Source organism: Malania oleifera, chromosome 3 (genome assembly GCF_029873635.1).
Source record: "Malania oleifera isolate guangnan ecotype guangnan chromosome 3, ASM2987363v1, whole genome shotgun sequence".
Classification (NCBI taxonomy): domain Eukaryota; kingdom Viridiplantae; phylum Streptophyta; class Magnoliopsida; order Santalales; family Ximeniaceae; genus Malania; species Malania oleifera.
This window is the reverse complement of record NC_080419.1, coordinates 22,604,712-22,628,171: the sequence shown is the minus strand read 5'-3', so window position 1 is coordinate 22,628,171 and position 23,460 is coordinate 22,604,712. Positions and strand designations below refer to the sequence as shown.

At 36.9% G+C, this 23,460-nt stretch overlaps 1 protein-coding gene across 3 annotated transcripts in view; it reads right to left on the bottom strand.

The window, feature by feature from the left end:
- LOC131151602 (protein ALWAYS EARLY 3-like) overlaps positions 1 to 23,460 on the bottom strand; it is a 106,613-nt gene that overhangs the window by 46,483 nt on the left and 36,670 nt on the right. For all 3 annotated transcript variants that reach the window (XM_058102860.1, XM_058102861.1, XM_058102862.1), the window contains 3 exons: positions 2,516 to 2,708; positions 1,853 to 2,112; positions 1,359 to 1,725 (listed from right to left, as the gene is read on the bottom strand). In XM_058102860.1, the coding sequence (XP_057958843.1) occupies positions 1,359 to 1,725; positions 1,853 to 2,112; positions 2,516 to 2,708 (820 nt within the window). The remainder of the gene's footprint in view (positions 1 to 1,358; positions 1,726 to 1,852; positions 2,113 to 2,515; positions 2,709 to 23,460) is intronic.

The following is a 23,460-nucleotide window of genomic DNA, read 5'->3' as shown; positions in this document are numbered from 1 at the left end:
ATCACGTTAGACAATAAATGAAATAGGGAGAAGAAGGATTCTAGGAAATGGAGAACTTATGAGTGATAGTCACCCACTTATAACATACCTCCTAGTTTCCTAACACATAAAAGGATGATAATACCCCTTTATCCACAGTAACAGTATAACACTTCTTAAACGCTTAGAACTAGACAGACACTTAGAACTAGACAGTGCCTCTTTTACAGATTTATTCTTTTTTTTTTTGTTTCCTTTAAAAATAGGTTCAAAAAAGAAGGTTGTTTGCGAGGAGAACCAAAGGCACTTCAGCTTCCATTACGCAAAGTACTTAAAAAAAAAAAAGTCTTCTTGGCTTTTCTTTTTCATTGGATCTTTATGAGGGGTTTGTAGCTTAGATGTGTGCCAAAATTTCAACCATAAGTAACTTAACGACCATCAAGTTTAACACTTTCTTCAATCTTCCTCCCTAGGATCACTGACAAAGCCTTTTATTTATTGCCTTAACAGTAAACATACAAAGTAATGTATAAACGCACATGCACACTCGCACACATACTTTTAATGGAATACAAAATTTTTAATCCATTCAATATAGTTAGTTTAAAAATATTTAAATAAAAATTACCACAAATTTTAACTATTTACCAAATTTCCAGGTTCTATAGCAAAATTGTTTTCAAAAATCATATCAATTTTAACTATTTACCAAATTTTCAGGTTCTATAGCAAAATTGTTTTCAAAAACCACATCAATTTAAACCATTTAGTTGAGGAGGATCCACACTCAAAACTGCAAGTTTTCTTTAAGCAGGCAGTGGCTTTACCATGTTGGTGATGAAGAAAGGACATTCCATCACTTTCAGAATTGAAAGAATAGAGACAAAACCTTACACCACTTCCATTTTTTTTCTAAAAGGCCTCTCAAATAACCATACTGCTTTACATCACAAGGTTTTGAGGATGAAAGAAGAAATTTAATCCATCAATCAGTTCTGAAAGTTTTCTATGAAAGGAGTAATATAACTGGATTATACAGTATTGTTTCTCTATCAAAAATAAAATGTACTGAAGGAAAAAAAAAAAAAAAAAGCAGGATGCTTTCAAGCACAATGACAAAATCAAAAGGGAAAAAAGAAAAAAATATATATATTAAAGAAGGCAGCATGATTTCAAAGTGAAAAATTTCCTCTCTTAGAACTCAAGTTTCCCCACTCACAAAACATAGAAGCATTCAACATATTTCTGGAAATCATGCTCAGATTTATGGAGCAGAAAACATAAGAGTGCACATAGAATTTACTCCCTGAAATAAATAATAAAAGCATAAGGCATATTAATGAAAGGTAAAAACTGTAGGGATGCTATTATTAACACACCTCCCCCAAAAAGAACTTTTCTGCTTCTCTTTCTTGGACCCTGAGGAGAAGATAGTGCAACTTTTGCATCCACAACCTCCATTCCAACTTTTCTTCGAGCAATATAAGACTTTTGTTCTTCCGTCCCACTACAGGCTTCCTTTACATCATGATTGTTTCCACCATCTACAAATTCTGACATCTTACCACAGTATTTATTCCCTTTTTCTTGAACATCTACTGTGCCAACATCTTCAGTACCAATCAAATAACTTTTACACCTCGCATAGTCATCATTATCACCTTCCATGCTTCCTATGCTTCCTTCAAAACCATCCTCATCCATTTCATTATTCACAAGCAGACCAATCTTTTCTGATTCAGCATGCTGAATTTAATGACAGGTTACAAACAATTTGGTCATTTCTCACACACAAACACATGCTGAAAGAGAGAGAAAAAGAGAGAGAAAGAGAGAGGAAGAGAGAGAAGTCAAATAAAAAGCAAATTATTACCACACTTTCTCCATTCCGCAGAGATGACATAAAATCCTCTGTTCTTCTATTACGGATCTGAGAAACTTGAGGAGAACCACCTCTCTGTGAAGCCTCCGCCAGTGCTAAAGCAACCTCATGAGCAACATCATCATTTGCATCCACCTTTAGTTTCTGACCTTCCTTGGCTGCTGAATAAAACTTCTCCCCTTTATCTTTACGGTAGGAATATGAAACAGGGAAGCGGGGTGTCCTTTTCCCGACAGCACGTGTTTGGCTTCCTAAAAAAATCCCAAACCAACATCAAAATATTTAAGCCTCAATTTTCATAAATTGTGACAAAATCATAAATAAATCGTTTTAAAAAATAAGTGTATTGCTTCACGTGTTTTCACATGCATTGAATTTCTATTTCACTACCATAAAAACTGCAGCAGAATAGAGCAAAGCAAACACCTAAAAGTTGATAAATCATAGCAGCATCAAAACATCCAATTAGTATTTTAGATTAGTACTTAGTAATCCTGGATCAGTGAATCCTATTTGGGTGCTGCTACATTTTGTCTCAATGGACAGAGGAAAGGGGTTCAATAGGATTATGATTGCACCGTGAGAGAGAGAGAGAGAGAGAGAGAGAGAGAGAGAGAGAGCAACAAGAGTGAGAAGCAGAGGAATTTCTTTTACCATCAGAGCGTATCTTTTTCAACAATGAGAGGCAACCATAACTTGATGCAAGAGACTGGGACGGTGAAAGATCTGCAGAGCATCCATCAAATCCTCTTAAAGTGTTGTTCTGAAAGTTTTCCTGACCTCGTTTCTGAGGTTTTTGACATGTTCCTGTACCACCATTGCTTTCTTGTTCACTATCACTTCCTCCCTGCCAGGTCAAAAACCAGTTAGTTCCAGTTCCAACCCAAGCCAGGTCAACAGACAGTTACACTGTATCAAACAGAACTATCAAGATGCTCAAAAGAATCAACAATAATGTAAACATCATCAGTCTACCTCATTGACATGATAATATATGCTTCCAAACTCACCATACCAGCCATTTCAAGATCATATAAAAAGTAAAATTGATTCCTTTGTTGTGTAAATTTCTAACTGCAAACGTGACAATCAGATTTAACATATTCAGAATCTCAGGTTCAATTGCACAAAAATCATTTTTTGAACAGGATGCAGGCATGACCAGGACATCTCTATCAATTTGGAACAAAGGCTTTAATTTAAGATGTTTTTTTTCCTCAAACAGTGATAAGAAAAGGTGGCTGAGATTGAAAAAGGTGTTCAGATGATGAAAGAGGACCGCATTTCCCAGAAATAGAGGGCACGGATTACAGAACTGGCACAAAAGCCAAATCATTTTGTGTTCGCATTCTCTCATTGCAGAAAGACTATGGGACTGGCAATAGAGTTAAAATAGAGAAAATCCCCATATTATGGAAGGGGATTTGAATGCAATCAATTCACTGGTCATGTGTACTCATGTAAATAAATTAAGAAGACAATGGAACTAGAATGTGAGAAGTTTGAGAGCCTTGCACATGTTTCATTATCAGCATTTGGCACATGCAATTTAAGTCATCAAATCAGATATTATTGTCAACTATACATGAGAAGCATTTAGAAATTAAATAAATTTGATTAATCAAAGAAAATGAACTTTGAGATGAAAGGATATGGAACTTAATGCTCTTGGCCAAGTGAAAGGGTCAAATCACTGAGAGCACATAACAACACAAACTGCAATTTCAAGAGGTTATACCCAAAGAGATGTAATGGATGGGGAAAATGGAGTTATTAAAGTCCCCATGACCTGAAGGAGAGTAATGCAGGAGCATCAATTGAACAAAAAAGAAAGAAAATTATACGTGTGGTATGGTTACATGCTTGCAAACCCTCATTTGAGGAAGGCCCTCACACAAGGGGGATGTACAAGGAGACAAAATGGTGATTCTGAATGGAGCCGAGCAGGTATGCACTTGGCTGAGAGTTTTCAAACTCTAGACTCAGTTTTGTCCCAAGAATACCAAGCAATATCATCTGCACTTTAAAATCTGGTATACTATAAATAATTATGTTAAGCTCAATCTGGGCTGTCCCAGCTTTTTGCTATGTGTCAAATATTCAGTTTATGTTTTCTTTAATAACACATCAGTATTTTTTTTTTCTTTTCCCTCAATTCACTTTTTATCTTCTCCTCTTCTTCTCAGTAACCAACTGTCTCCCAACTCATTCCTCCTTCGAACAGTATTGAGTTCCCATGATGGGATCTATTAAGAGAGTACCTAATGTGCTTCTTCCGTGTCACTTGTCATTGACAGAGAACTGGGCATTGCTTGCAATTTGTAGAGTCATCTCCCATTCAACTTACAAACCGCCTTCACTATTCGCATGTCCATCTCCTGCCCTTATCACTTCTCTCCTATATTTTTTTTGTTCCTTCTTTTTCTTCATCTTCTTTATTTAGAAGCTGTGCTTTCTTCTTTTCTTTTTTTGTTTTTTGTTTTCTCTTGGTTTATTTGGAATGGAATCTCCCCTGTTTTACTGGGACCATGCATAAAACCCTTCAAGCCTAGGCAATTAGTGAACCCATATATTTTCTCTTCCATATTTAGTTTTATAATTTTAAAATTTATATAAATTTTTACTAGTTTACCTGAGATAACTTTGCATATTGTTATGAAGTATTGAATTTTATAGTCACAAAAGGTGGTTTCAACAAATATAAGAGAGGCTCAATAGGTAATTGGACTGTCTTTGCCAAAACCTCCCTCCCTTTCTCTCCTTGCATTCAAATTAATATTTGCTCTTGCTGATGAACAGTTATTGGCTGTGAAGAGGCATTCAGCAGGATTTGGATTTGCCAAATGAACAGTATCTGCTCTACAACTCTGTTCACTCAGTTCTATAAACTTTATATAGGTCTTTCAATTTGTCCATTTTTCTTGCAAATTCTGTGAATGTTTGCTGAAATTCTAATTAGATGATTCAAACACATGGCTTTCTTTGAGTTGTTTATGTTCTCTGCTTGGATTCTAACTACTGTTTAGAGAGCAAGACTTTTCATTAGTTGATATCATAGTCAAGTAAAAATTCCACAAAATGGACCCTAATTCACCTATTCTTTAAATAATATTATGTAAAAACATGAGAAATGAATGTGTGATTAGTTCATAAGCTATTTGTTCCATATTTATTATTTTATTTATGAAGCATCTGTTCAGTTCTGTAACTCGAGTTTCTCATTGCAGCCAGCTGTTCATGAAACTTCCAGAACTACAAAGGCTAAATATATAATTGATGCAAAAGTGTTAAGGAGTAAGCACCACAATTATTTGTTGAAATTTGTCAATCCTGCTCGTGCTTAACATTTCAGAAATATAATTTTACAATTATTCTATATGGCATGTGCATATGTGAAAAAATGCAAAAGTAAACATAGCTAACAAAATATAATTTTGAATTGTACGAGTCAACAAAAATTAATATGAAGTAGACATCCACTAAAAAAATGACAGCAAAAGCTTATAGACAAATATCCTCGCAAAATCATTGGAAAAAGTGTTTTCATAGAAATATTAATAAATATGCTATCAAAACATTATTATCAATTGTAAGAGTCAACAAAAAATTAATATGAAGTAGGAACCCACTATAACGAAATGAGATTAACACTTATGAACAAATATCCTGTGAGGGCACGCCTTGGATCAATGGTAAGGTTGCTCCTTTGTAACCAGTTGGTCACAAGTTTGAATCCAAGGAACCTCTCTGCATGAAAGCAGAAGTAAGGCTTCATACACTGTGATGACCCTCTCCCTACCCTCACAAAGCTGGGAGCCTTGTGGTCCAGGAACGCCCTTTTTTTTACAAATATCCTGCCGAATTCATTAGGGAAAATATTTACATAGTAATACCAAAGGCAACTTATTTCTTGTGGCTAAAGTATTTTAACGCTTTTATTCCACGTGTGGAAGGGCAGAGTCATACACTCATACAAAGCTAGCAAATAACATTATGCAACTTTTACAAATGAAAGATTTTGGTAGGATTCAAGAGGCCTTAGACAAGGAGAACTGTGTATCTCCCCTTTTGTTCATCCTTGCAGCTAATGTCTTAAGTAGGATGGTGGATAGGCTGGTTGATAGAGGGTTGGTTAAAGGATTACGTGTGGGGAATGAGGAGGTGGTGGTTTCTAATATTCAACTTGCTGATGATATACCATTTTCTTCCTAGATAATCATAACCTTCTGTTAAGAATTTCGGGTATACTTCAAGCTTTTGAGAGGGCTTCTAGGCTCAAGATTAATATAGGGAAAAGTGGTTTAGCATCTGTTGAACCCGTTGAGAGAACTAGTGATTGGGCAGCAGAAGCGGGGTGAGGTTTATTGGACTGGCCCCTAAGTTATTCAGGCGTTCCCTATTCAGGCGTTCCAATGGGAGGGAATCCTACAGGGGCAGACTTTTGGAATCCAGTAGTTGGAGAGGTTTACGACTTCCGAAGAGATTAGATGATTGGAAGGGTGCCCCTTTTTCTTTTGGGGGGAGAATTACACTTACCCAGGCTTGTCTTTCCAGCATTCCGCTGTACTTTCTATCTGTTTTAGAATTCCAGTGGGAAATGCTAGCAAGCTTGAGAGAATTATGCGAGATTTTTTTTTTATCTGGTGTGGAGTCATAGGGACCATTTAGCAAGCTGGGCAGCGGTTTGTAAGTCTAAAAAGGAGGAGGGGTTGGGTATTGGTAACTTGGTGTCTAAAAACACCACTCTTTTAACTAAATGGTTGTGGCGCTTCCCCTTAGAAGATAATTCCCTATGGCATAGAATTATTCGTCGTAAGTTTGGGTTGGATGAAAATGGATGGGATACCAATGCTAGTTTGAGATATTCTTTGGGGAGTCCGTGGAGGTTTATTTCCCAGATTTAGTCTATTTTCACCCCTCACTAAATTTAAAGTTTAGGGGGGTGGTTCCCAGATTCATTTTTGGAAAGACCCTTGGCTCGGAAATGATTCATTTTCCACTTCTTTTCCTCATGTTTTTGGACTGTGTTCTGAGTCTAACAAAGTTAAGTCTTTTTTTTTATTTTTTGTGGACAACATGAGCAGCTTTTCTGTCTCCTGGAATCTTCATTTCAAGAGACCTCTAAATGACAGGGAGATGGTGGAATTGTCTTCCTTGTTGCCCATATTGAACAATTGCAAATTACCCTTGGTTAGGGATGTTCGTTCTTGCTGTCTAGATCATTTGGAGGTGTTTTCTTGTAAATCACTCTTTGAATTTTTGACCTATTCAAACTCTCCCTTTCCTCTTTATTCAGTTATTTGGAAGGTTGAAGTCCCTAAAAATTAAAGCATTTACTTGGTTGCTTGTGCTTAACAAAATTAATACCAATAACTCACTGCAAATTAAGATACCTTTGAAGGCTCTCTCTCCAAATGATTGCATGCTCTGTTATAGGAACTCTGAAACAGCCTCCCATATCTTTTTGCATTGTGACTTTGCATGGAGAATTCGGAATAAATTGTTTGGTAAGAGTTGGGTACGCCGCTGTTCAGCGGTGGACTTGTTAGACATTTCTTTGGCTGGCTTTGGAAGAAGTAAGGATAGGGCAGCTTTATGGAAGTGTAGCAAGTATGCAGTTTTATGGGGTTTAAGGTTGGAACATACACACAGATTTTTTCTGGGAAGAAGCTGAATTCGTCTTTAATGTGAGAAAAGATTTTGTTTGACTTCTTGATGGTGTGTTGGGTTTGGAATTTTATGGGAAGCTAGCTTTCAGGATTTAAATAGGGATTGGAAGATATAGTTGGCTTGATTTTTTATTTTTCTGTTTTAGTTTTTTTTTTCCTGGTTTGTTCCAAATTTTTTTGGGAGACGTCTTATTCCCCCTTGTAAACTCTTTCCCTATTAATGAAATTTCTTTTGCTATTAAAAAAACGATGAGGAAGGATAGGGCAGCTTTATAGAGGTGTGGCTTATTTGCATCTTTATGGGGGATATGGATGAAATGTAATGCACGATATTCTCTGGGGAAAAAATTAATTTGGGAGCTGATCTGGGAGAAAATCCAGTATTTGGCATCACTTCGGTAAATTAGTTTCCAGGAGACTCAAAGAGATTGGAGGAATGTGCTGGCTTGTTGATTTTTTTTTACCCTCTTTATGTAGTTTTTAGCTGTTTTCTGGTTTGTTCCAGGTTTTCTTTAGGAGATGTCTCATTCTCCCTCTTGTAAATTCTTCACTTACACAACAATAACAATAAAACCAAGCCTTAAGTCCCACTAGGCGAGGTCCGCTATATGAATCCTTTTCCGCCAATTTATGCAATCATTAGACCATTTCTTTTGACAAATTCAGGGCTATTAAATCCTTATTCACTATCTCATTCCAAGTTATTTTAGATCTACCCCTACCCCTTCTACTGCCCCCCCACAGAAACTAACTCACTCTTCCTCAATGGTGCACTAAGTGGCCTACGTTGCAAATGCCCAAACCATTTGAGTCGTCCTTCCCTTATCTTATCTTCTATAGTAGCTAAATTCTTCACTTATTAATGAAAAAAATATTTCTTGGCCACCTTTCAGAAAGTATTCTTAGCCTTTTTGGTTTTAATTTTTAATCTTATTTTATGTACTGGTTTGAATTGAACAGCTTACAGCTTCCCTTTTTCTTCAGTTATCTTTGTTTGATTTTGTTATTCTCAAAGTTTAATTTAAATGCAAAGGCTTTCATTTGGTATGATGGAAACAGCTATAGCATTTTTGCATTTTCCAGCTTTGACGTAGATGTCATTCTCTGGTCGTTTAAAGGCTTTCAAACAACATAGAAGGTTTTCTTTTTCATTAAGTATGTAGGCCTTAGGTTTCTTCTTATTCAACAGTTCCCTAGAGATACTATAAATGATAATTAAAATTTTCACCCCATTCTCAACAGTTGTTAAAATGCATTTTGCCGAACCTTGCCATCTAACTACTCATTTTTGGATCAATTAAATATGTATCAAGTACATTCAGAATACTCGAGAAATTGTTTAGGCACTTCAGAATTTTACTAATTAAAAATAGCAATTGTTTACGCGCTTCACATTTGGACTTGGAGAAAAAAAGATTCAAGGAATGTCACACAGATCTAATACTTAAAAGGGGACAGTTATACCACTCTAAATTTGTTCTCCCATAATAATTTAAGTCGAGCTAATAATAAATTAGTACTAACATAAAATATAGAACTAATGTTCGTAAAAGACATGTTTTACGTTATGAATTCAGTCATCCAGGGAGCATTAATTTTGCAGCAAAAAAAGGCCACAACATGCTTCAGATTTGAATTGGAACAAAAATCTGATGGAAAGTCGTAACTAAGAAAAATTCCAAATTGATAGAACTAAAAACTTCGAATCTACAAATTTCTTGAGGCGTTTCGCAATGCAGGGGCAGCATCAATGATCTGCAGCCATGGAATTGATAAGAAGAAATTGAAGAGGAAGGAAGGGGAAGAGAGGAGATACAAGGGGAAATCATACATTCAACTTAATTTAAATTCATCAACAACTCCACTTCTACATGGCTTTCACACACTATTACAAGAAAGTCTCTACACACGAAATTACACATATACCCCTAAAACTACATTAATATAAAAACATACCCCTAAAAATTCAAATATTACAAACAAACCCCCAAATACGCATAATCTTAAACTAAACACACAATTAACCACTAACTAAACCCAACAATCCCTTCACCAGATTCTTCTTAATTATCCTCTAACAAGGATCTTCCCAGGGTCTTGCTCCTTGTCCTACATCATTTTGCCTGCCCATGGGAGAACACCAATCTGCAGTGTTGCCTGGGCCTATGAAAAAAACTGATGCAGCTGATGTTATGCTAACACCAGCACATTTTCAGATACTAGGGGTTAGGGGCTTTAGGATCTATGATACCATGTCTTTCATGGTGTAGAGTGAGAGAGAGAGAAAGAAGTAGACATAAATACCCCAGACAATACCCTTGGACTGCAGGTCCTACACTCCTAACAATATTCATAAGCTCATAATGATTAAGAGTAATCTCAGGAAAAAAAAAAAGTGTTATAAACTTAACAATGTGAACAAAAAAAAAGAATGAATTTTATCATAGTAGATATCTAAAAATTCTTGGGCTTGATGAATCAGAGACATATATTGTGTAGCATTTTGGGAACATGGGAAATTGGAAAAATCATGGAAAGAAAGAAATACAGTAAGTTGTCCAATCCAAACACCCATCTTTATTGTTCTTGTTTTCTTCGACCAGCACCCAGCCACTTGCAGCCACAACATCACCAAACATCAAAGAAGATTTTTGCAAAGAAACGGGCCTCTTTATGCTGTAAAACTCTTTCATATTATTTCAATTATTTTTCATTTTCAGTTCAGTGTGAGGTTTGAGAAGATGTTAGGTTCGAGAGAAAAATTTAAAAGGATTTACTTGTCAAGACTTATTAGGAACTCAAATTTTTGACATAGTTATTGCATCAACTGATACAGTACCTAACGGTCTGTTTGGTATTGTATCTGCTTTCTATGTTCATTTCTGTACAATGAACAAATAGATTATAAAACTGCGTTTGTTTATGTTACTAGTTTTCTGTTTCTATTGTTGATTTTCAGCTATTTGTGAAAAAATCAAAACCAAAATTTTACGGTTTTCAATTGTTTTGGCAACTTGTTGCCAAAATATTTTAATATCCACAATTAATTTTTTCTGGATACAATCATTTTATACATAGTTTTTTTTTAATTAAAATTAAAACAAAATGGTCATATGAATTGTAATTAAAATTAAAATGTCCATAAAATTTCAAAAAATAAAAACATAATAAAAATCATTTAAAAAATATTTTTACTATTTTTCAATTGTCATGTCTGATAAGATTGCTACTATAAAGTGGAATTTGAAATATAATAAATCGGTAAAATAATTATAACAACTTTTATTTTTATTATGGTATTTTTAATTTGCATTACTTTGAAGTTTTATTATTTTAATCATATTTTTTAATTATTCTTTGATTCATGGACAAAAATAAGCATTTGTTTAATCAAGTTTTTAATTTGTTTGATTTTTAGAAATATCAACCAAACAAGTTGCTGGTTTTCGATTTTTAGTTTCTATTTCTGATTTTTAGTTTTTGTTTCTCATTTTAGTTTCCATAATTTTCAACATTGATACCAAATGACCCCTAAAATTCACAAACTTCAGCATTGTTTGACACTTTTTTTTATAAGAAAAGAAATAAATTACGAGATAAGAAAAGGAATTACAAGCTAAAGAAGACCATAAATCCTCAAGAAATAAGATAATAAAATAATAAAAAAGGCAAATAAAACAAACTTACTAGTCTGGTAGGTTTGAGCATGAGCACAAAAAGGGGAATCTAGTGAACTCTATTTCCCAATCAGGTATTCTACCTATTCCTATTTAGCCTTTAACTACTGATATTTCTAAATGCATTTCCTACAAGAAATTAAACTAAAAAAAATTGATGGGGATAGATCAAAGAGCATTCGGGAGGGTAGGTTTAGAGATGGGGAGTTCCTTCCTTCTAGAGGAGTTGCTGAGGAATAAGGATATTATTTTATTGTGGGACTCTTGTTCTTTCTCCAGAGTTGATAGTCTATTGGGTTTCTTCCTTTATCTATGTTAAAAATTAGGGGTAGGGGTTCTCTTCAGTCTATGGTCCTCGTAGGCCTGCTCTTCATTCTATTTTTGGGATGGAGTTGTATGTGGTGTTTGGGCTTCTTTTTTTCTTTTTCGGGTTGGAGGGGGAGCAAAGGAAAGGGAGAAGTAAATTTACTAAAACATGGATAATTTTGATAAATTATGTTGAAGTATTGACTAAAACAGAAGATTTCATCAGAATGATGGGTCTCTTCCTTTATTTATAATATAAGTCAAGTACATACCAATAACCATAATACCCTTACTAACTCACACTAATTTACATAAAACTTACACACTAATAACAATAAGAAAACAAAATAATCATTAACACTCCCCTCAAGCTCGAGCATAGATATCATATACTCCTAGCTAGTTACAAATGAATTAAATACAAGCACCCCTCCAAGCTTTAGTAAACAAGTCAGCAAATTGCATATCAAACTTCACATAAGTGGTTGTAATGAGCTTCTGCACAAGTTTCTCACAAAAAAAGTGGCAATCAACTTCAATGTGTTCTGTCCACTTAGGGAAGACCGGGGTGGGGGCAATATGAATACCAGTTTGATTATCAAAAGTTAAATCCATAGACCAAAAAATGTGGAAAATCCAATTCTGTGGACATGTTTTTCAAACCAAACAAGTTCACATGTAGTGTGAGCCACAACCCTATACTCTAACTCAGCACTTGACTTGGCCACTCCACTAAAGTATGTTTCTTACTCTTCTAGGAAACCAAATTATCACCAATAAAGATACAATATCCAGCCATGGATCTTCTATCGGAAGGTGATTTGGCTCAATCAACATCTATATATCCCTGAATATAACCATGACCCTGATCTGAAAATAACAGACCTCTCCCAGGACACTTTTAAGATATCTCAAGATGCAAATCACCACATCCCAATTACTTGTCCCCGAAGAATCCAAAAACGGACTCACAACACCTATAGCAAAATATATATCTGGTTTAGAGACTATAAGATAATTCAACTTTTAAACAAGTCTCTAGTATTGTCCTAGGTCACACAAAAAATCACCCATATCAACAATAACTTGCTATTAGGATCCATGGGTGTTTCAACCAGTTTGGATCCCAACAACCTAGTCTCATCCAAAATATCAAGAACATACTTCATTTGTGACAAAATGGCTCCCACAAGAGATTTGGATACTTCTATACCCAAGAAGTACTTCAATGATCCCAAGTCTTTGGTCTGAAACTTAGTCTGTAGAAAGTGTTTTAGGCCATGAATACATTGATCATCATCACCAGCAATCATGATATCATCCACATAAATAATAAGAGGATCCTACTTGCTAGAATATGACGATAAAACAAAGTAATATATTGTACATCGTTGAAGGCTTAACTAAAGTTCTATTGCATTGATTGACCAAATCATGCTCTGGAAGTTGTTTTAAACTATATAATGACTTCTTGAGCCGACACAATAAGCCGGACTCCCCTTAAGCAACAAAACCAAGTGGTTGCTTTATATAGACATCCTCCTCAATCACCATGCAATAAGGCATTCTTCACATCTAACTAATGCAAAGGCTGATGACAAGTGGTGGCCAAGAAGATAAACAAATGTATGAAAGTAAGTTTGGTGTCCGAGGAGAATTTGTCTAAATAATCCAAATCATACACTTGAGTATATCCCTTAGCAAGAAAGCGCAACTTCAGACAAGCCACAAAACCATCAGGGTTGATTTTCACAATATATACCCAGTGACAACCAAGCACAAATTTATCAGAAGAATGTAATACCAATTCCAAGCATCATTTTCCTGTAGTGCACTCATCTCTTCAACTATTACATTCCTCCACCCAGAGTGGGATAAGGCTTTAGAAACAGATTTGGGAAGAACTACAGACGATAGAGTAGTAACAAAACAATAATAAGAGGGTGACAAGAAGTTAGAGCAAACACTATTGGAGATAGGATGTTGTGTACATGTTCATTTACCTTTTCGGGCAGCAATGGGAGGTTCAACATTCTAAGAAATATGATCATCAAACGAGGAAACCAAAGGCATAGTATTAGAAACTAAAGGGGACTGTCATCTCCAAAGCCGCAGTCATGAATACACCTGCAAATTAGAACAATCAAGACGATGAGAAAGATTTGAGCTACATGGTTACGCAAGTGAATGGTAGGGTACAAAAAAAAAACTAGAATCTAGAAGATTAGGCAGAGGAAGAGACTCATTTGAGGTAAGAGGCACACAAGGAATGAGAGTAGTATATAGAAGACTCAAAGGTAACATCGGCAAAAACAAAAAGACCAATGTAGAGTACTACTATAACAACAATATCCCTTTGAATATACGAGTAGCTCAGAAAGGGACATTTTATAGTACGAGGATCCAACTTATCCACCCTATGGTTAGTTGATGAACAAAGGACACACGCCCAAGTCTACGAGGAGGTAAAGGAATCAAAGGAGAATTAGGGAAGATAACAAAGTAGGGAATTCTACCGCCAAGAACAAAGGAGGACATCTTGTTGATAACATAGCAAGTAGTGAGTACAACATCCCTAAACACTTTACGAATATGCATTTGATAAAGTAAGGTGCAAGTGACTTCAAGGATATGTCTGTTTTTTTCCTCTCTGCTACCCCATTTTCTTAAGGAGTGTCAGCAGCAAATGACTGATGAACAACACCAAGTTGAATCATATATATTTTTTGGATAATAAAAGAAGGTACATTAGGAAGAAGAAAAGGTGCAACATGCAGGGACAAGGAGTCCACCATAAAAACCACGCACCAAAGGAAAAAAAGAAAAACAAAACAAAAAAATAAAATACACAAGATCTCAAAATAAAACTAAAATAAAATTAACCCAAAAACCCTTTTTCAAACCCTTCATCATAATTTAAAGAACTCTTCTAATTCACTAATTCCCTTTGACCCTACATCTTTTGACTTGCATACAAAACTGAGTCATTTAATTAGTGCATTGCAAACCAAAGTACTCTTTAACATTATCAATCCAAAATATCTGAATAGGAAAACCAAATTGAGTCTTTATTTCTGATAAAAAGGCACCAAAGATATGAAATAACTCAAAACGATCTTCTATTAAATATAGCCAAATCATCCATGAATAATCATCAACAAAGGCTATGAAGTATTAGAAACCCAATTTGGACATTACTTGACTATAACCCCAAACATCAAAATAGGCTGACACAAAAGGGTTTGCTGGCTGTTTATTGACTCGGGAAGCAATTGGAACAAGATGATGCTTTCCCAACTGACAAGACTCACTCAAGATTGGAAGCAAAAGGAACACAATGATGCTTTCCCTACTGAAAAGACTCACACTCAAGACTAGACACAAGACTCGAAGTAGGAACTAGTTGTTTTAGCTTTTCTAATGAAGGATGGCTGAGGCGACAATGGATTTGGAGTGGTAAGGCAGCAGCCGTGCAGACGACTCATAGTAGTAAAGTCCACCAGCTTTACACCCTCGATCAACCATCTTCCTCGTCTTCAAATCCTAAAATGACCATAGAATCGATGAAAAACGTACAATTTATGGATTTAGTAATCTTGCTAATGGATACAAGATTGAAAAGGAACTTGGTACTATACAAAACTGAAAGAAGATAAATAGAGGGTGTGGGATTAACAGTCCCCTTTCCTTTAAAGGCAATGGTGGATCCATTAGCAAAAATAACATGAGGTAAGTTTTCAAGATAATGGAGAGTAGAGAAGAAATTAAGTATGCCTATTATATGACCAGTTGTAGCATTGTCTATAACGCAAGGACTAGGACAAGAACTATGGGATGACAGGCAAATGGGGTTACCTATCTAAGCAAGAGATGCGATGGGAAAGGAAGCTTGTCAGGATACTTGATACTTTCTGAATTCGAAATACTCTTCCTCAAACATAAATACAATACGTTGCCTCCCCACTTGGACCCAAAAGAATGAAATCTGTGGTGGCTGCATCGTTGACACAAGGAGGTTTACCACTAAGATCCCAACATTGCTCAATAGTATGACCTCTTAGTCCAGAATGAGTGCACTTGTGAGGAGGGCCTCTACCTCATCCACCTCTCCCACCACAACCACTTGAACCACCTCGAAAACTTCTATGGCTAATTGGTTAGAAACCAAAATCACCTTGTGTAATGAAAACAATCCTCTCAAAGCCAAGGGTTGAAACACTATATGCAAGGGCTACGAATGTGTTCTAAATAAACATTAAAAAAGGATGGCAACTCTGCACTACCAAGAATCTAGGATTGGATTGCCTCAAAGTCGGGTTTCAAACCCATAGAAATCAAAGAATTGTCACCTATTCTCTCTGATATTGCATCTGGTGAACATCAGTAGTTATAGGTTGCACAATGTTAAGCTCCTCATGGATAGACTTCATCTCTACAAAGTACTCCATGACACTCTGATCTCCCTATTGTAATTGAATGTACTACAAATAGATCATACATATATGTAATATTACTAGAATACAAGAGCTTGACATAATCTCAAACCTCCTTGCATACGTCTAGATGCGTGCACATTCGTACAATTTGGGTTCCATTGAGTTCCACAAGAAGGAAGCAATAAGTGCATCTTCTTGAATCCACACTTCTTTCCTTTTCTCATTAACGGGCTCATATTGGAACAAGTGTTCAGATTTACCTAATCTTGTCAAATAGATCTTAACAGTCTTAGATCACTAAATATAATTCTTTCCATCCAACTTTTCAATTGTTGTTTGCGGCAATAATGAAGGGAACATACATTTGGGATTCAATTCCAACCCGCTCACAGATGAAACCAACAACAAACAAGGTGAACTTCTAGAACAACTAGAACAACCATAAATAAGGCTAACCACTGACTCAACCATGAAAAAGTCACCAACAAATAGGCATAGTATTGCCAGTACCAGAGCCCCCAAAAATTAGCCTATAGACACTACCACTACGACAAGGAATGAACCAATCACCATAATAGTACCAAATAACAACTAAAAAATTGCCCTGAGAGAATGATCAAAAAAGGTGAGATCTTTTATCAGAACACATGACCAACAACTTGATAGTATGGTCTAAGGAGTAAGGAAGTATTTAAAGCATTATGGATGAAATTGGAAGCAAAACTTGCTATAAAGCTCACGCCGGCATATGGGAACAAACCTATTGGTGACTGGTCGGCACATAGGGGCACATGACTGGTCTCAGTGGTAAATCTATTTATATGTGAGCCGGGGCAAGAGCCCCCACTGAAATTTAGAAAATAAAGAGATGTTTTGAGTAAATTTAGAAGATGCCCCCACTAAAAAAATTCATTTGGCCTCGTTTTAAATGCCACACACATGAAATGCCAGAATTTTTTGTTAAATTGTGTTATTTGAAACAACTATTTTTTAAGATGGGTTATTTGAAACAACTATTATCAATGGTAAATGTGAATGTATGTTTTTTTTAATTATTTTCCTAGAAAAATATGAAAAACATATATTTTTTGCTTGCATATTTATTTTTGCCCCCACTGAGAATAATTTCTAGATCTGCCATTGACTGGCCCTTTGTCGATGAAATTTCACCCACCTACGGATCTGAGTGTTCTGTCACTGGGTATGGTGTTGGTTTTGTGAAGTATGGAAGGTTTCTTGAGATTCTAAAGAAGGCAATGCTATCCAAGAAGTGTCCAACAACCTCTAGACTTGTTTCTAATCTCTAAAGGTATGACTGATCCTCCTATAACAGCAAATTCACAAAATACAATTAGGTTTAAGGTTTGGTTTGGTAGTAAAGATTAAGTCAAATCTTACTCTAATACCATCTTAAAAGTATTGATTAAAATGGAAGACCTCATTACAAAGATAGGGCTCCCCCCCTATTTATAATATATGTCAAGTACATACCAATGACCATAATATCCTCACTAACTCACACTCATTAACACAACACTGACACAATAATAAAACCAATTGACCAAAATAACCATAAACAGATTCATTAGGGTTGTGGTTTAAGGGGTATTCCTATGGACAATGCTATTTTCTCTTGTTCTGTGGGTGGGAGGTGGATCAGTGGCTAGTTGTCTAAATAGATTCTCGTTTAGCAATGAGTGGTAAGATGATTTTCCTAATCTCTCCCAAACCTCTTCATCTAGACCTTTGGCAAATCACTTCCCCATTTTGTTAGAATCTAGCAAGTTAAAGTGGGGTCCTACCCCCTTGGCCCATTTTAGGTTCAAAAATAGTGGTTCGATCATATGTCTTTTCGCTCTTTGATTAAAAATTCTTGGAATGAGGTGTCTGTAAAAGGTTGTGAGTGTTAGGGATTGGGGATGTTCCAGAACACAAACACAAGCAACCAACCACAAGGAACACCGGCGAGTTACGTGGTTCGGCCAAACTTGGCCTACGTCCACGAGAGAGAGGGAGTTTCACTATATCAATAGGAAATGCAATGGAGGAGTAACATACTCAAACTCAACTCACAGCTCAACCTCTCTGCCTCTTAATCACAACACACAGCTCACTTGCCTACACCACTATACTTGTACATCTTTCCTTTACAATACACAACCCCTTTTATAGGGGGAGAGGAGTGTAGCATTTATTTTGCAAGCTGCAAATCCTTATTTATGGAGGATTTGGTACTAGAAAACAAACATGTGCTTCAAATGGAATTTGACTTTTATTTCTTCACGATTTTTCCTTCTCTTACCATTTATTATTTCTTCACGCGTTTTTCATTCTCTTACCATTTATTGCAACCACATGTGTTCACCCCCTCCAAACATGTTCTTCATGTTTTTTTTCCTTATCATTTATTGCAATCATGTGTGTGGCCCAACAAATCACCCCCTCCAAACATGTGGGGGCAACCAAGTGTTAGTTGCTCTGGTGCTGCAACATTGTGTCCTCACCCTAGTCTCTGGGCAAATGCACCCGCTTGCGGAAGTGCCCACACCCCCTTGTTGGGATGCTCGTGCAGTGATCATCTTCTAGATGATTTTAGTGGATCTAGGAGACCTACTAAATCTAAGCATAGCTCCAATTTCTCTGTAGTCATTGTCTTTATAAACATGTCTACCGAGTTTTTGCTGCCAAGGATCTTCTCAACTGCTAACACCCTTTCATCTAAAAGAGTTCTAATGAAGTGATAGCGGAGTCTGATGTGCTTGGTCTTTGAGTAGAATGCTGAATTCTTTGCCAAGTGTATGGCGCTCTAAATGTCACTATGCAAAACACTTTTCACCTGCTTGAAACCCAACTTTGTCAACAAACCCTGTAGCCAAATCATCTCTTTTCTGGCTTTTGTCATGGCTACATACTCTACCTCTGTAGTGAATAGTGTAACGATCTTTTGTATCTGTGATACCCAACTAACGGCACTAGTACCTACTGTGAAGACATATCCAGTAGTGCTTCTTCGGTGATCTATCTCATCAGCAAAGCCTGCATCTAAATATTAATCCAATGTCAGCTCACTTTTGCCAAACCATAAACATTCGTTAATTGTACCTCGGAGATATCTTAATTTCCATTGGACCGCTTCCCAATGGATTTTTCCTGGATTCGACATGAATTGCTGATGGTTCCGACTGCATGACTGAGATTTGGTCTTGTGCAAACCATGGCGTACATCAAACTTCCTACAGCTAAAGTGTATGGAATATTGTCCATTTCTTTCTTCTCTTCCTCTGACTTTAGAGATTGAGTCTTTGATAATTTGAAATGGCCGGCTAATGGTGTGCTAACTGCCTTAACATCACTCATGTTGAACCTCTTAGCCTGAGATAATTGCAAACTTTCCTCCTTTATGTATCTAGTGATTCTCATCCCAAGCATCTGCTTTGCTAGACCCACGTCTTTCATCTCAAATTCTATGAACTGCTTTTTCAAATTTTTGATCTCGCCTATATCTGGTCCTGCAACTAGCATGTCATCAACATAAAGCAAAAGAATTATGTAACTTGATTTATACCTCTTGAAATAGCAACAATGATCAACGTTGCACTTGTGTAGTCATTCTTTTGCATGAAACTGAAAAATTTCTTATACCACTACCTTGGAGCTTGTTTCAAACCATACAGACTTTTTTTCAACCAGCAAACGAGTTTTTATTTGCTTTTCTCTACAAAACCTTCAGGTTGGTGCATGTATATCTCCTCCTCTAGATCACCATGGAGGAAAGCAGTTTTTACATCTAACTGCTCGACGTGTAGATTCTCTGCTGCAACAATGCTCAAAACTGACCGAATGGTCGTGAGTTTCACAACTGGTGAGAAGATTTTCTACGTAGTCAATGTCTTCTATCTGTTGGAAGCCTTTGACAACGAGTCTTACTTTATATCTTCTCGAACCATCATGCTCTTCTTTTATTCGGTACACCCATTGTTCTGAAGAGCTTCTTTTCCCTTGGGGAACCTAGCTAGCTCCCAAGTCCTATTGTCGGTGAGAGATTTCATCTCATCTTTCATTGCAAATTCCCACTTGCTAGCCTCATCCACCTGACATGCTTCATCATAGCACTCTAGTTTTACATGCATCAGTTAGTAACAAGTAATCCAAATATCTCCTATTCGGTAAATGAGGTCAAGAAGACCTCAATACCGGAGTCGGGGTCGGAGTTGGGGTCTGTGGTGCCTTAGTGCACCCCTCTATGATAGATCCCTCTGTCTGGGAATTATCAATTGTTTGTTGTGCCATGTTGCTATCAGTGGTATCATCCAATTCTACAATATCGGGATCATTTTGTGCGGGATAACTTGACGATGGTGCGTCTTTGTGAACAACCTTTTCATTGAATACAACATCTCAACTTCTGATTATTTTCTTGTTTTGGTCATCCCAAATGCGGTAACCAAACTCATCTTCACCATATCCAATAAGTGTGCACCTTTGAGATTTTGGATCAAGCTTGCCCCTAGCCTGATCACTAATATGCACATAAGCAACACAATCGAAAAATTTTAAATGTAAAAGTTTTACCTCTTTTTTGCCCCATACCTCCACTAGTAATTAGAATTGCAATGGTACTAATGGACTTCGGTTAATTAGATAAGCAACTGTACTGACCGCTTTTGCCAAAAACTGTTTTGGTAATCCTGCTTGTAATCGCATGCTTTTGGCTTTCTCAGTCAAGGATCAGTTCATTCATTCTGCTATGCCATTGTGTTGGGGTGTACCTGGAACGATTTTTTCAAGTCTGATCCCATGCTCGTAGCAAAAATTCTTGAATTCATTGTTTTCATATTCACCACCGTTGTTTGATCTCAACTTTTCAATTTTTAAGCCTATTTCATTTTCCACTATGACCTTCCATTTCCTAAAAATACCATAGACTTTAGATTTATGTCTCAAGAAATAAACCCATATCTTCCTGGAATGGTCATCGACGAAGATGACGAAATAGGATTTCCCGCCAATGGATGAGACTGGGCTCGGTCCCCAAACGTCGGTGTGCACCAACTCCAATTTTTCTTTCTTTGGGGTTTTGTCACTCGTCTAAAAGTTGACTCTTTTCTATTTGCCGATGATGCAGCTCCCGCATTGGTCGATATTAGCTAACTGGAGACCTGGCATCTTTTCCTTTGAGTTCATGATTTTTAAGCCTTTTTCACTCATGTGACTGAGTCTCTAGTGCCATAGGTTTGAATCTTCTTTCCTTGCAGCAACTAAAATTGACATGCAAGCATCTGTGGTCATATAAAGAGTACCTATTTTCTTACCGTGCAAGTATGTCATTGCGCCTTTGGAAATTTTCCAACTGTCACCACAGAAGGTTGTAGTGTAACCTTCAATTGCAAGCTGTCCAATAGAGATTAAATTTTTCTTGAGATCTGGGATATATCTGACATCAGTCAAACTCCAAGTGGTACCTGTCAAATTTATTTTTGCTTCTCCTTTTCATGCAATTTCACAAGGTTTGTCATCAACAAGATAAACATTGTCAAGGTTATCAGATATATACTTGTCAAGCATTTCTCTATTGCCTGTCGTGTGAAAAGAGGCTCCAAAGTCTAATACCCAAGACTCTCCCTTCTTTTCCAAAGAGCATAGCAATACATCTCCTTCTCCAAAAGAATAGGCGACATTTGCTTCAGTCTTATTTTCTGGCTCCTTCTTCTAGGATCGACATTGATTTTTGTAGTGTCCAATCTTGCCACAATTCCAACACTCTATGCATTTTGCTTTGAGGGTTGTTGGAATTTCCTGAAGCTCTTGATTTGGACCATCTGCTTCTCAATCTTCCAGGTTGTAAGGAAAATTTCTATTTTGATTCTACCCCTAGTCTGTTTCTCATCTTGTGTGAGCAAGGCGCACCCTTGGGAGTTAACAATTGGCTCTCTCAGAATGTCGGTATCTTGTAGTGAAGCCATCACTCCTTGCAATTTCAAGGTTTCATTCCCAACAAGCAACGCCGTGACAAGACTATCATACGAAGGTGGTAGAGATGCTAAGAGAAGAAGCGCTTTATCTTCTTCTTCAACTTTTACACCAAGACTCATTAACTGGGTCATGATCTTCTTGTAATCATTAATGTGATAAAAAAAAATATTGACCCCTTCCTCCATTCTTAGCTGATAGAGTTTTTTCTTGAGAAATAGCTTGTTTGTCAGTGATTTTGACATGTATCTATGTTCTAATTTCTTCCATAGCTCAACAGGTGATGATTCATCTAACACAAAATATTTAACTTCATTTGACAAGAATAAACAAATGGTAGTAACCGTTTTAATTTCCCTTTTTGTCCAAGCACCATCTTCAATATTAGCTAGCCCCTTTCTGATTAGCGGCTTTATCAAGTCACGTTGAATCAAGATATCCCTGACTGTGCTTTGCCATAAAATGTAATTGTTTCAGCCGTCAAATTTCTCCATGCCAAACTTGGATAAATTATTATCCATTATAAAACAACAACTTGGAGATTGCTTTTGGCAAAATCGATCGCACCAGTGCGTCCGGAACGACGAAAATACCTAGGAATGGGTCTGACCCAATCAAAAACAGGTCTGAAATGGGCTGACTTGGCCCAAAAATTATTTTGGACTAAATTGACTCAATTACGAAATATTACTTGACTGGCGGAATATTCTCTGACCGTTATGACGACGTTAATGCTGAACAGAATATTACTTGTCTGACAAAATATTCTCTAGCTGTTATGACGTCATTAATGTTGAACATAATATTCCCTGACTGACGGAATATTCTCTAGTTGTTATGATGTCGTTAATGCTAACGTGGCATTGAATTGAGGTGGCACGTGTGGCTTCGTTCGGGGTCAATTTTTGACGCCGTTTTCACCGTTGTGACCGTCTCGACACAATCTACGCGATGGTGTGATCGAATTAAAATTTCGTGCAACTTTGCCAGAAACCCCCAACCTTGCTCTGATACCAATCATAGTTGTCAAAAGCGCGCCTCCTAGGCACGAGGCACAGAGAGGCAAGAGGGTCAGTGCCTTATCCCATGCGAGGCGAGGCAACCTGCAAGAGGCGCGATGAGACGCAGAGGGGCGTCATGTGATGTGAGGTGCGCCTTGAAATTTTTGAGCCTATTAAATAAAGAAATAGCCAAGGCCAAAGCCCTAGCCCTTATTCGATTCGAACCAATAGGAGCCCTAGCCCTCTGCGACCCTTCGAAGCTCTATGACCCTTCGCGAGTTCGTCTTGCACTTTTGCACATTTCGAACCACCAGAAGCTTTCGCGAGCCTTCGAACCAGCACCGTGAGTTTGTTTTCGAGCCTTCGAATCAGCAGGAACCAAGAGCCTTCGCAAACGTTGCACACTTCAAACCAGTAAGAGCCTTCACGAGCCTTCGAATCAACAAGAACCTTCGTGAGCTCGTCGTCTTCTTTCACTTCTTATTTTTATTTTTCCTTTTCAATTCTTCTTCTTCTTTCTACTACCTGCTGCTTCTTCTT